The sequence below is a fragment of the Enoplosus armatus genome, chromosome 11 (genome assembly GCF_043641665.1).
Source record: "Enoplosus armatus isolate fEnoArm2 chromosome 11, fEnoArm2.hap1, whole genome shotgun sequence".
Lineage (NCBI taxonomy): Eukaryota > Metazoa > Chordata > Actinopteri > Centrarchiformes > Enoplosidae > Enoplosus > Enoplosus armatus.
The window spans coordinates 3,717,440-3,732,203 of NC_092190.1; the positions used below are offsets into that span (position 1 = coordinate 3,717,440).

Genomic DNA, 14,764 nt, shown 5'->3' on the forward strand with positions numbered 1-14,764 from the left:
GCACACACACACACACACACACACACACACACACACACACACACACACACACACACACACACACACACACACACACACACACACACACACACACACACACACACACACACACACACACACACACACACAAACATTTCTGTTGTGCTTTGAGTTTAAAGTAGCTGTGGTCAGCATTTTGCTTTGACGCAGGGCAGTGTGTGTGTGTGTGTGTGTGTGTGTGAGAGAGTGAGAGTGATGTTTGTGTGTGTCTGACAGGGTCATTACAAAAACAAAATAAAACTAAGATGAACACAAGATTGAAAAACTAAACCAAGGCTTGAATGTAAAGGGAAAACATGAAATACTGTATTTCTGTATTTTAAGTTAAACCGTACTGAGAAACGGTCTCTCTGTGGCTCACTGTCTGTGTTTTAGTTTCTTCAACACTCACACGATTTCCCTTTTGTCTGTCTCGCCTCACTCGTTTTGCTGATTTTAAACCTGCAGAAAGAAAGAAATGAAACGATTTTTCTGGTGGAACATTTTCTGAAGAAGAAGTGAACTTCCTGATCATTTAGACTAGACGTGATTGCTCCTTCACTTTTTATTTTATTTAAAAAAAAAAGATTGTCATAATACCACCGTTGTCACAGCTGACATTGACTATTAAGGCCCGTCCAGCCTGCGACGAGTTCAGTTCATGTCACAGGCTCATAAAATGACTTTTTAAAACCAATCTGGCTTCACAGCATTTCATGTTCATTTCCTGCAGCTGTGGATTTTACAGTTCTGTAGTTGTGGCTGATGAAACAGCCACAACTACAAAATCAAAATCAGTCTGAAAAAAATGCTATTAAATCATGATGTTGATCATAAATGAAAAGTATTTGAAGACTGTCGACCCGTCAGTGCTGCCTCGTGTGTCGCCTTCACAGCTCTGACTGAAAGAATGCACACTCACTTTTTTACAGTTTTTGGAGGTTTTGTTATAATCTACTAAACTGTTGACTCAAGCCTCTTAAAACAACTTCAAACTAGAGGCTAAATTCCAGCTTTAAAACGTTCAGGACACGTGAATGTATTTAGCCTTTCTCTCATCTTACTGAAACTCAGTGAATAGGCTGAAAGTTACATGAGGATTAACCGCAGAATACCGACTAGTCTGTGGTGATTCACATGGCTTATGCTATTTTTTTTGTTTTGTTTTATCAATAAATGACATTTAATGTTACAGCACACACACAAGAAATGTGGTTTACAGGACGGAGACAGAAAGAGGAGAAACTACAAACAAGCAGGTTGTTTATTAGTAAAGAGTAACAAACCGGCAGGTCGGATGGAGTAAGAAGAGGCAGCCTATACAGACGCGTGCTGCTTCACACAGCAACATGAAGCCATCAGCATAATGTTTCTCTATGGACAAAGCTCAGCATGAACACCATCAGGAACACAGCACAGGCCAGCATTCAACAGGGTGGAGCCACCACGGTGCTACGTGGCTCACCAAGCCATGACAGATGCATTGTGGGATTTAGGACTGAATGGACACCGGGACGGAGAAGAAGATCTGGGGGTACTTGGTACTTGACATTTCCATTTTCTGATACTTTATGCTTCATTAATTATAACCAACAAATGAATGATTATGGGTTTTTTATTTTTTTTTTAAACAGGTTTAGATCATTTAAGACTTTATTGATGCCAGTGGGGAAATTCACCTGCTACCCAGCAGTATATAAAGTAGTACTGCAACATGTAATGATGTACACATGAATACATCACTATTAAAACCCAATAATATAAGCAGTTTCCCTTTTAAGAATATTTTTGCTAACCTGCTAATCTGGTTGTGGTGATCAGATTTAGTTTTGTGATGCATTTTGGGTAAATTTACATGTATATGTGAATGTGGCCTAAATTCAGCCTAACATCCTTAGAAGAGGTCCAGACGGTGACTGAAAGGCTTTCTAGTTATTTCTCCACACGGACTCAGGACTGGAGATATTTTAACTTTTAACAAAACTAAAGTTGTTTGCAGGAATTTCCTGCAAAATAGACTGAACACAAAAGGACTGACTTCAGTTCTTCTTAGCTTTCGTGCAGCCAAGAGTCAAGCCGAGGGTGCATGTGAATACCAGAGGGCAAAAAGTAAAAGAAAATGGAGAAATCTCAAACCTTCGTGGGCAACAGAAGCCCTGGTTGATTGGACTGGACACTGACGGTATCATTGGTTTTTGCCTCACTTACTGGTGATTTGATTCAGTACCTGATTGATCGGCTCTGTTCTTCAGAGAGTTAAAAGCAGGCCTCTGCTGCTGTGCAGGTCAGACCCGGGTTAAGAGAACAGCTGAACTACTTTACATACTGTACACGTCTACTGCATTTACCAAATTTGAATATTTCCATTGTCAGTTTGAATCCAGATGGGCAGACTGGGAAACGTTTGGACAGTCAAAGATTTCGATTCGTGAACAGGAATATGGAATTCAAAACAAAGATGAAAGATCGTCTTTACAGGAAACTATGAACAATTTTAACAAGACAGGAATACAGACCTCAGTAAAGCTGAAATATTCTGCACAGTTGCTGAAATATTCTGCGTTTTGAAGGCTGGTTTATACCTTATATCTCATGAAGACCCTGAGTGCGAGGCTAAAATACTATAATACAGTGCTCAGATTTAACGGTTTCCACTGAAGTGTAAACAGAGAGTAAATGTTGGGCTCAGGCTCTAAGGTACTCATGCCATGTGGCACTGTGACCACGTGACCCACTGCTCGTCCAAATGTCAGAGCAGCAGAAACAGACCTGTGCCCTGTTTAGGGACCTCAAACTGCAACTGCATTTTGCTTTTGGGCCTAACGATCTGATTTTCGTAAACATCACCCGTTCACGTACTTGAGGCGTTCCGGATCGCCTTCGATTGTGAGCAACAGTCGATGAACGGTGTGACGATTTGTTGTTTTATGGTTCAGTAAAAGCACCTCTGCTGCCATAAACTGAAGGTAGGGAGAGCATGTAGTTCTTCCATGTTGGTGCCGCAGTTCTGTAGCAGCGTGGTTGCCGAGGCTGTAGTCCATTCAAGAGACACAACTCTGAATTTCCCCGCTGTAACATGAGGCCAAAGTACGGAAGCCCAAAGTGTTCAATATTAAATAATCAAATTTAATCATAATTCCACTTTTTTTTTTTTAATCACAAAGACTTCATCTGTCAATCAAGTCACAGGGCAGAGCCAATCAGTGTCATGGTTAAATTACATAATGGGTCTGTATATATTTATATGATTACTTGTTTGACTTATTGACTCATTCATTTATCTAACATGGAGCACTTTGAGTCTCCATAGAAACGACCAAGATGAAATTCGTTATTCTGCTGCGCTGCAACTAATATTGAATATTGATTCTTTCTTCTTTTGAATGAACGGGCAGATCGTTTCAGCACTAATGTTGTCAACAGACCATTCAACACGTGTATTACTGTGGGAGGAGAAATGTTCACAGGGTATCGTTGCATTGTTTTGTGAAGCTGAAATTTCCAACAAGTCCCTGCTGAGAAGATGAAACAGCAGAACACTCTGCTGCTCCACTGGTACCTGAATAGATCTCATTACAGCTGCACTGATAAACTAACATTATTACTCTTGCAGATTTGCATGGATGTTGTTGAACAAGACATCAAAGGTCAAAGTTGCTTCTATCGAACAGTGGGTTGCTTACATTTGCACCATTCTGCATCCCCGGCTGCATGAAAATAAATGCTTACTATTGTAGTTTGCTAAATGCTTGTGGGGGTAAGAGCGGGGGGGGGGGGGGGGGGGGGGGGTTGGTCAGCAGGGAGCATTGTGAAAGCGAAAGCATTTGGTGAAAGCAGAGGACAGCACTTGTGATGGCAGAACACATTCTACAAGAAATTACATTCATCAGTAGAAACAGCACGTAAACGGACTCTTCTGGCTAAACCCAAGACCAGTTCAGCAGCCACACGCACTATTTTACAAGCCAAAGAATGGGACACTATGGTTGGTTACTTGCCACGGCGGCTGGTAGACACACGGACAAACAAAAAGGTTTCCGGGGGGAGGTCATTTCCCACCTTAACACCAAATGCCACAGGTTTTTCTTCTAGAAACAGACAGATTTCTAACCTGATTTCTAAACCATCCCTGGTGAATTTACATGCAGGTTTTCCCTGATTATTCTACTTGTTTTTGTAAACTACTTAAACACATTTTTTGGACATTTTTTGTTGTTGTAAACAGTGACGAACAAATTATAGGTGTCCTATAGAAAGGATTTCAGTCTCCATGGTGCCTTTTCTGTGTCCGGTAGTCCTTTTTTTCGCCTTCCATATCGTGTAGTAGTAGTAACAGTGTAGTCCATTGTAGCTCCTGACAGTTCAGTCCAGCACAATTCAGCACAGATCAGTCAGTGACTTGATGTAAACTCCTCCAGCAGTTCACTACAGCACTATTCACAGCGTAAACTCTGCTGCTGCACAGTCCAGCAGCTGGTCACTGACGTCACGTTTAGTTCGGTTTCATTTCGTCATCTCATGCCGACTCCACTTAGCGCAGGCTAGACTGGTCCAGGTCACCACTGCAAATATGATTTCACTCTCAAATAAATAAACAGTCAATAAATTAAAGGTATATCATAGCAAGGTTCCGAGCTGCTGCATCCAGTCCAAAACATTTCCACGTTGGTGGTTTCAATCGCAGCTACAGTTGTTGATGATGCGCGGGCTGTTGTCAGAACCCAGCGGCTGTCCATGATGCGTCCATATGCAGATATCCGTTTGCAGAGATGAACGCACAGGTAACTGTTGGGAAAACATTAGCTGAAATGATCCAGAAATCCTCTGTGGGGACATACGTAGTCTGTTATGCTTCAAATCACACGGACAAGAAGAGTAAAAGTCCAGGTTTCTTGCTCGCTGCTGTTTCTTTGTGGAGAGGTTTTTCCACCAGTGATCAAACTGAGAGCAGAAATCTTGGACAAGCAAGAAGAATTTATAATATTTTCAGTTAGAGGGGATGTAGACTAAATTGCCTTTAACCCCCCCCAAACATCTATCTTCATCTATCTATCATTCTACAACATTCTCGATGGCTCTGCTGAAACCCTCGATGACACTGTTCCTATAAATTACTATTCCTACATATCTTCTTGGCCCCTGAAGCTACTGTGTGAGGCCGGCTCCAAGGAATATGCAGTCCCCACAGTTCTAGTAATCCTGTCAAAGTGTTCTTGAGCAAGACATTAACTAACAAATGTTTTCTTTGAAGCCGTCTCACAAAACCTTTACATGTGTTCAGTTATGTTAGCTGAGCATGACGATTCTGCTCCCTGCAGGACTCAGTGCTGCCCCAGTGTTCCTGAGCAACAGCACCTTGACCTCAGGTGAACATGAGGCCGCCTTCTGCAGATCCAAGTAAAAGAGACAAGATCAGCTCAACACTGGGATTAGCATTACGGGCACCAGCCACTGATATATCCTCTGTCCCTGGAAAAATAAACATTACAAATATAAATAAATATGTTGCCATTGCGTCCGCTCACAGTGTGTTTTCTAAACGCTCATTTGCTCGTACTTTGAGCTCATTTCTTTGGGTACTTATGGGGTGTCTAGGCAGTTCATGGGACCCGCTTCATATGTGATGGTTGATACTAGGTGAGCAAAGCTCAGGTGATGTGTTAGTCAGCAATGAAATATCATACAGCCATAACTTTGAATTATTTCTCCTGCTTGTGAGTTTGGTCTCGCGGTGACGGAGCGGCCTTGTGGTCCTGGAGAGATTAAAGATGAAATCTCGCACAACAGGAAGGATTCAGGCACCAGATCTCTTTCTCGTTTGCTCGTTAATAAATACTAAAGATGATTAAATGCTTCAAACATATTGTAATGTTACTGTGGGAGCCCTGGTGGGGGCAGATGGATAGTTATTGAGTGTTCACTAACACTAAGAGCTCCTCTCCGTCACAGTGTGTTGCCTATGCTGCTGCTCACCAGCCCTTTGATATTGGTGATGGGTCGAACGTCATGCAGCTGTCTCCTTCTGTCTATGAATGTGGCCAACCGTGTCGTGTCCAGAGGCGTCTTGGAGTACTCCCCACCATGGGCACCCCCGCGGCCAATCCACGGGTGCTGCAGACAGGAAGTGGCGCTCGGCCTCTTCCTGGGATCCTGCTGCAGCACCGAGGACACAAAATCCCTCGCCGCCTGGCTCACGTCGCGGAAGTACTCATCCGGGAAGCAGAAGTCCAGGCGGCAGATGTTGACGCAGGTTTCCTCCGGCGATTCATCCAGAAACGGGGAAACGCCACTGAGCATCACGTAAGCCAGCACGCCGACGCTCCACACGTCCGTCGCAACAGAGACCGGCGTCCCACGGATGAGCTCAGGTGCAGCGAACTCCGGGTTTCCAAGCAAGAGGTGGACATACCGGCGGTGGGCGGACAGCTGGACGGCATCGCCGAGGTCGACGAGCTTGATGCACGGGGTCGGAGTGTGGAGGTCGACCATGATGTTCTCAGGCTGCAGGAGAGAGAGAGAGAGAGAAGCACAATGCAGACACGCATGGAAGATGATGATTTCACTAAAAAGTCTTCAGCCACAACAGACAACAGAATCATTTCCAGGGCGCAAATGCACATGATTAATAATTTAAAAAAATGAAAGGCAGGCCACTGATGGGTCATGTCAGTCTTTTTTTTATGTGCTTCTCACCTTCAGGTCCAGGTGTGCTACTCTGCAGGTGTGAAGGTGCTGCAGGGCCTCGAGTGTTTCTCTAATGAAGAACGCCACCTTCTCCTCCATCAGCTCATCGTGGGCGACGAGGTAATCGAGCAAACGACCATCCTCCAGCCTGACACACACACACACACACACACACACATTTAGATAACCTTTAGATGATGTCATCTTGCTAGCTGGCTATGTGTCTTGGCATGTGAGCCAGTTTTCCACACTTTGTGTGACTTTGTCACTTTGCCACAACAAAGAAAACCTCGAGCAGGGAAAGCTGAATATCAGAAACACTTCAGTACTTTAAGTATATTTTAATACTTTTACTTGTAACAGAGTATTTTTTTTACTTACAGCTCCAGGATCAGCATCAGAGAGGTGGGAGACTCGTACGTGTCCACCAGCGCCACCAGCTGGTGATTCTGTACATGGAGGAGGACGTCGGCCTCGTGAGCCACCTGCTCCTTCTTCTGCATCTTCTTACTCACAAACTTGACCGCAACCTGAACAGAAACAAAGTGACACATAAACAAACATATATATATAGATGAAACAAACGAGCTAAAGATCTACAGAAAATACACATTTATATAACACCAATACTTTAGCAATTAGCTTGTAAAATAAACCTCACTGCAATTTCAAATAAAGAATTTAAGTGCATCTGAAAACACAAAAATACAACAAACTGCAACCTAAAATTCATCATATAATACATTAAAAATGAATTTGATTGAAACTGAAAATATATAGGAAGAATTTATATATTTCAAAGAGCAACACACACTTAAGTTACTACAAGTCAAGCTGTCAGCGGCGTCCTACCTCTTTCTTTGTGGACTTGTTGAGACATTTTCTCACCACTGAAAATCGTCCCCTGGTGAGAGAAGAGACAGCAACAAAGACAAGAGAGGCCAAATAAAAAAAAAAAACACACAGCCGTCAACATCTGGGCTGAAAATCAAGTTTAGGTCGTTAGGTGCTATCTTGAAAGTCACGTGATTCGCAACGGTTTACCTTCCGATCTCACAGATCTCAGAGAAGGTCGACTCAAAGTTGTCTTTCCACTGGATCCCCGTTCCGTCATAGCCGGCGTCTGGACAGACAAAGAGCGGAAGATTTAAGGATTTGCATGGTGATGTGTAATGACATTGGTTTAGATGTTATTTTGAAGAAGGTTTGGACATCATTTAGGTTTTTAGAAGGCTTAGTGTGGTGATGCAGTCGAAAGAAACTGGCTGTAAAAATAGAAATAGCTTTGTGAAAGATCTCTTTCTGTCTCTTTATAAGAAGACTGATATCAGTCAGAGCAGGAATTAGGCTGCTGTTAGCCTAGCTTAGCACAAAGGCCGGCTCTGTTAAGCTGTAAACCTTCGCAAAAATCGAATCAAAATCTTGTAAATAAGTCAGCAATAGATGTGCTGGTTGACGTGTTTCTTCACTTTTTCCGCCACAAAGAAAGCAAAAAAAAAAAAAATCCTATTTCTAAAAGTGTTGAACTATTCCTTTAAAGATGTTTTCTGTGTGTGTGCAGACTTACTGCTGCTGGGCAGTGTGACCATATTTGAGGGCTCGGATGGCGGGCCGACCCCCCAGCGGTTGGAGGCTCGCACTCTGAACTGATAGTGACCTCCGGGGATCAGAGTGTCGATCTGAACACACTCCTCTCTGCTGCTGGCCACCTGCTGCCATAGCAACGAGTCTGAGCGAGAGAGAGAGAGAGAGAGAGAGAGAGAGAGAGAGAGAGAGAGAGAGAGAGAGAGGTTGAGTCTCTTTGCATGTTTTAAAAGCAAACAGCATCTTCTAATTCCACACACACACACACACACACCTTCCTGTCTGTACTCCACAGTGTAGCTGCTGACAGCACAGTGAGCGGATGAAGCCGGAGGCGGCCAGTGGATCATCACCGCCGTGCTGCTGGCCTCCTGGGCCACCGGTCTCCCAGGGGCTGCTGGGATACCTGCAGGACACAGAAAGACCATACACGCGGTCAGCAGAGCATCTCAAGGTTACAGAAGACGGCTTATAATGGTGATATGCTCCTTTTAATCCGGGCGCCTTACCCTGCACTTTAATGGAGGCGGAGGAGGAGGCGGAGCCGTGGTCGTTGACAGCAACGCAGGTGTAGATCCCAGTGTCCTGAGGCATCAGATTACAAACCTTCAACAAGATGTCACCTGTATCCCTGGAGAGGAGGAGGAAGATGATGATGATGGGAAGAAACCAGGGAAGCAGGACAAGCAGAACATAAACATAAAACAAACGTGCACTCGGTGTTACCTGATGTCTATGGTGAAGCGGCTGTTGCTGGTCACTGGGTTCTGATCTGGGCCCTTCAGGGTCACGGAGGGTTTGGGACGTCCGCAGACTTTACAGCAGAGGACTACGGTCTCCCCGAACGCACACACCACGTCTGACAGAGGGACGAGGAACTCTGGAGCCACTGCACACAGGAAACAAATCACTGAACACCGACTTACTCCAGTTTCTGGTTACAGTTTTAAAACACGTTATATTAGTGCCTTAATCCATTGAATATACTGTATATTATGCAATTTAATTGAGACATGTGACCATGGAGGGGGTTGGCAAACAGTGTGGCCCCCTGGTTTGTGAACATGATTTTAGTCTTTCCCATCATGTCACACCAGTAGACAGTATTGTCTTGTTTTTATTAAGCAGACAATAGATAACCAGCCAAGTCAGGCCTAAGTCTGGCACACCGTCGGCACACTCTGCTGTGTTCTGGCACTACGTGGATTAAATGTTACCCCGATTTGGCTAGCCACTGGGGATATGAGACGTGGGCCCAGTTAGCAGCCCAGTCCCAGAATCAGACCAGTGTAATCAGGCTGATTCTGGTGTCATTCATCATCAATCTGGCAAAATTCACCAAGCAGACATGCTGCCAACCCAAATCAAATTAAGTTTGGCGGCATGCTGTGTTTGTTGTCAAAAACGGACATTGTAGGATGTTGGAGGCTTGGATGAGCGGACTCGGATGACTTCATTTGTCTCTTACCTTCCTGGATGAAGTTTGGGTTGAGAAGCTGGAAAAAAGACGAGGTCAAAGTTTAAAGTTATAGTTAGTTTTCATCACATAATGTGCATAAATGCCATTTCCTACTTGTTTGAGCCATTTTCGAGGGAAAGTGAAAATCATCTTTTGTAATGCTGATATAATGCAACATGTTCCCACAATCAAGTCACAAGTCTTTTCAACAAAAACACTGCGCATACCTCCATGCCTGTCTTTGGGACAAGATCATCGTCACAGTCCGACTCATCCGAAGTGTGATCCTCCTGGTGGAGAACGGAGGAGGAAGACAAGAAAGTAGAACGGGAGAGAGAAGAGAGTAAGATGTTTGATTTAAAGGGGGGTAGGGGGTAAGGGAGGAGCAAAAGGAAGAGAAGAACAAGGGAGTAATGAGATGGGAAATAAAAGGAAAAAAAGGGGGGTGATGGAGGAGTGGATAAAGCTCCAATGGAGGGGGGCAGACAAGGAGGAAAGAGCAAGTGAAGAACAAGAGGAAAGGAAAGAGAGACGGGAGAAATTCAGATGAGTGTAAAAAAAAAAAAGCAAAGAAGAAGAAAAACCATGTCAAAGGCAGAGGAAACAATTAGAGAAAGAGGAAATAAGGGAGGTGAAAATACAAAGTGAGGAGGATGAAAAGAATATGAGAGAGGAAAAACACTTCTTTAATCTCGCCTGCTGTCGAGGGTTTCACGTGTCCCGGAAGGGAATTCCAGGATCTGTTCTGCACAGAAAGCGGTTCGATACTCACCCGAGAGCTGTTCTGGTTTTGAGCTTTTCATGAGACAGCCATGTTGTTTTGAGGTGCTTCCTCACCCTCCTCACACTCTATCAAGGAGCCACCATCCACTGCTAAGTGATGAAGTCAATGCTGAAAGTGCTTTAAACTGCAATTCTTTTAACGGCCACCAGAGGCTGGCTCCAGGAGAATTCCCAAACTTATCTAGAAAAACAAAGTAATTTAAACTTTTCCAAAATGGATTTGGCGCTCATAATCCCATTTTAAGTTTAAGAGAAATAAACTGATGGTGTCTCACCCTTCATGTCAGCTATGTGTCTGGAGCGCCACTAAAATCAGATCTCCTTTTGGATCCGTTAAATTACCAAGATGGCAGCGAGAGGTGAACCCTGCACGCATATTTACAGCCTAGGATCTCCTTCTAAAAGTTTATCTTGGATCCACGCCCTCAGCTTCCTGCTTTTGTTTTTGTTGATACAAATAAACGGAACAGAGCGCTTCACATTAAAAGGATAATAGTGCTGTAAAATGTTACTATTATCTGAGGTTGTCTTTGACATCCATAGTTGCTCATACTTTAGTGATTGCAGCATGTTTTTCATACATGCTTAAGAGATGGAAACAATAAGGAAGTGTGACAGATAAAGACGGATTGTGCATTTAGATGCATGTAGCATTCATTTATGGTGTGAAGTCAGTGTGAAGTGTGAGATCTGGTTTTCTTCACACGGCGAACTTAAGAATTAAACCTTGTGCAGTAAATTACCCACATCTGCAGCAGAGGTCCTTCACGTCAAAATGCAGATGAAGAACGTGAAGTCGGGTCTGCTCTTGTGCAGTGCTTTAACGTTGAAACAGCAACTATCATACGTAAACATCATGAGGATTCAACATCTATCCGCCCCGTCACTGGATGATGTTGCATAAACAAAACACTTCTTTGCTGAGCTCCATAATGTTAGACCACTACAGAAAACACCGGTTAACACAGCAGAGTGAAAACGAACTTAAACGCAGTAAGTCACTGAATTCTACCTCTACCCATGCACGAGGAGGGAGAAAGAAATCACAACGCAAAAACACACAAAAAAGAAATCAGACTTTATTTTCAAACCAGTGCATTTGAGGGTTTGGGGTAAAACAAAAGGATCAAAATAAAAAGTTGCAGTGTTCTTCTTTAGTGGTTCTCAACTGTCTCAAGTCCTTTTCACGTCCATATTTAGTCGTTTTTAAACTTTTCTCCATCACCTTAAACCTCAGGGCCTGTTCACACCAGCTGTTATAACTTGAGATTTTGCGCTGGAATCATTGCGTTGTAATGGCATTGTTGTGACTGGCTGATGTGCTCACAGGTAAATGAATCCACACTGAGCTTTCGTGTAGTTTCTTTGTGAACTTCAACACGAAACTAATTGCAATCCGTCTTGACAGTGCTGGCTGGCTTGGCAGGCTATTGTGAACGGCAAGCGCTAGCATGTTCACAGTGAGGTTGTTACAGCTTTGTTTGCCACCCACAGCAGCTTGCTAACTGGCCCCCTAAGTAATCTCTATAGGCGTTTTTGGGCCGGAGGAACTTTGTAATAGTTCTAAGAATTGGAGGACCCCGCCCCTTTTTAATGTGTTCACACTGCAAGAACCGGGAACCCTCGTAGTTCTTAGAACGTCATCTTGAGGGACTGTTTAAGCTCCTACTTCAGAGTAGGTGCTCTCCCAGCACAAGAGGAACCTTGGCTGATGGAAGTGTACGCTGATTGCTACGTTGAAACGCGTGCAAATTGATTTTGTTGGGCCACTTTTTGGTCCGATCAGGCATTTAAGCTGCAGAACACATAACTAAAGAAATAGATATTTTTTAAGTGGCTAATTCATTTTAGTGTCTTTTTCATGCCTAAACCTTAAGTTGTCACAGCGCTTTTCTCCATTACCTGATCCATAAATACAAAATGTACCGAACCTGTCAATAAAAGTCTGAGTTTATGTCGGATGCAGGTTGAGAACCACTGATGGAGTCAAATAGAGACACAGCAACTACTGTGTGTGTGTTTGTAGGTTTGCACACACACACACAGGTTAACAAGAAAAATAAAAACCAACGGGGCAGGGGGCAGGGGGCAGGTGAGGGGGTTTGGGCACACACATATGACATCACCAGCGTGCTCCGTCGGCCTGCTTTACTCACTTTGCCTTTCGCCCTGGTGGCGGAGGAGGCGAGCGGGGGAGGGGGCGTGATTTCTTTGGGCTTACGGAGGAGGCCATTCTCCTGACCTCTGACCCCCACCGAGGAGACGTCCTTGGCTTCAGCGCGCTTCCTGGCACGCAGTGTGTTCCATGACAGAGACTTCCTGTACGGTACAGGAACGAGAAACATCAAGCAGCCAATCAGAGAGAAACTCAGTGGTGTCCAGCTCAGTCTGGCTGCAGAGGCAACATGGCTGTCAGGTCATGACTTTCTCAGAGCCCTCTGCAGCTATCAAGTGGTTCAGAAGTTGGACATAACTTGAGTGTCCTGTCATGGTTCATGAGATGAATACCTATTATGCATTCATTTCTATTCCGTCCCACTTCTCATCTTTACCCGTCTTGTTGCATTTTCATTGTATTAATACACACAAAGGGAATATGGACCATTACCACGGCGGACATTTTGACTCGTCATAGCAGGAAAAACACCTACTAATGATGATGGCACACCTATGTTTGACAAATCAAAATGTCAGTTGAAAACTCATAAAATAAACAAAAAAAAGCTACTATTTTAGCAGACTGACAGATATTAGCGCACAGAAATGGTAGCCTAGCATGCTAGCAAACATTACCATAGTTTCTTTCCCAATTTTGAGATACTATCTCATAATTGTTAGGTTTCTTGTAATCATGAGATACTAAAAGACGATTCGAGAAGCTTTCCTATAAATACCAGATAATGCTTAATGAAAAAATAAGCTGGTGGTAGATTTTTCTTGACTTTTTAAGAGGCAGAAATGGGCTTTCATAAACAAAGCGGATGCAACTGTGACGGAAAGCAACATAGAGAGGCGGAGAACTGCTCCACTTTACTTTAACAGTCCCTCGTACATCCCTCCCGTACTTTCACTGTAGTGACATTTTCTTTAAAGATAAATATTTCTTTTCTGCGTCACCACAGTATTGCCTCCAACATGTCTCTACAATCTAAATGTGTGTGTCCTCATGTGTTGTAGCAGAGGGTCCTGACAGGGTCCCGTCGCCTGAAGCTGCAGCCAGACCCTTCTGGTCCATGAAGATACAGGAGAGGAGGGACGGAGTGACAGAAGGACCGGTCTGACTTTATTGAGACAAAGTTAGACTGGAAGAGAGAGCACGAGAGAGACGTGAGAGAAACCGTGACATACTGTACCTTCCTCTAACACAACCAGGGACAACACTGGAAGAATCACACCTGCAGTTCAACACACTGATAACTCATTTATATTTAACTTATTTACTGTTGTACATGAACAGTGATGAGAATGGTGGCAAAAACTAATGTCTTTAAGATAATGTCTGTATTGGATAAAATGAATCCTCCATAGCAAAATGCATTTTGCAGTCTCAGTAATGCCACCATCTCCAAGAGTCATGTCATATTATATTAACCACTTCTTTGCCAACAACACTTTAGTCAGGAAGCTTTTTTTCCCCAGTGTCACATAATTCCTAACCAACATAAAGCAGTTATTAGCTGTTAACACTTTCAAGAACACTCGAAGAGCATAATATTTCTGTCATCTTCACTTTCAAAACACACATTTCCTATTTATTTCTTTGCAAAACTAACAGTGAACCAAAAGAAGCAGATGTTTTTCTGCATTTCTCATCATTTTAAAATTGGAATTAAGTTTATATTTCAAGTGTGTACCTTCTGTGGAGTGTCAAACCGTTGTGGTTAGTAAAAACTGAAACAAAAAACGTCAAAAGAAATGTCACTACAACAAGAACAAATACAAAAAGCTGAAATTAACCACACAGGGAAAAGGTGCAGACAATCATTTTATACCTGTTGCCCTACTGTAAACTGTCGGTGCTGTTTGATGTTTTCTAGACTTTATAGTCTGGTCTCATTAATTCTCAATGAATTAAACCCTGCTTTGTCTATTCACTTTCAGACTAATTCCTGAAGAGGATCCTCTAGAGATAATATAAGCTTAATAATTGTTTAGTCACTTCCCTCCTAAATCTCTCTCTTGTCCTCTCCATCTGAAGGTACGACACACAGAAGGAGGCAGACCGCTCAGTTTCAC

At 43.4% G+C, this 14,764-nt stretch overlaps 1 protein-coding gene across 1 annotated transcript in view; it reads right to left on the bottom strand.

Annotated features, from left to right (window-relative positions):
• Positions 1–5,961: 5,961 nt before the first annotated feature.
• kalrna (kalirin RhoGEF kinase a) overlaps positions 5,962–14,764 on the bottom strand; it is a 115,801-nt gene continuing 106,998 nt past the window's right edge. Inside the window, exons 58-69 of the mRNA XM_070914871.1 lie at positions 12,685–12,847; positions 9,973–10,035; positions 9,755–9,782; positions 9,013–9,175; positions 8,796–8,917; positions 8,561–8,692; positions 8,270–8,431; positions 7,747–7,825; positions 7,555–7,606; positions 7,084–7,232; positions 6,712–6,850; positions 5,962–6,519 (exon numbers count right to left, since the gene is read on the bottom strand). Of these exons, the coding sequence (XP_070770972.1) occupies positions 5,962–6,519; positions 6,712–6,850; positions 7,084–7,232; positions 7,555–7,606; positions 7,747–7,825; positions 8,270–8,431; positions 8,561–8,692; positions 8,796–8,917; positions 9,013–9,175; positions 9,755–9,782; positions 9,973–10,035; positions 12,685–12,847 (1,810 nt within the window). The remainder of the gene's footprint in view (positions 6,520–6,711; positions 6,851–7,083; positions 7,233–7,554; positions 7,607–7,746; positions 7,826–8,269; positions 8,432–8,560; positions 8,693–8,795; positions 8,918–9,012; positions 9,176–9,754; positions 9,783–9,972; positions 10,036–12,684; positions 12,848–14,764) is intronic.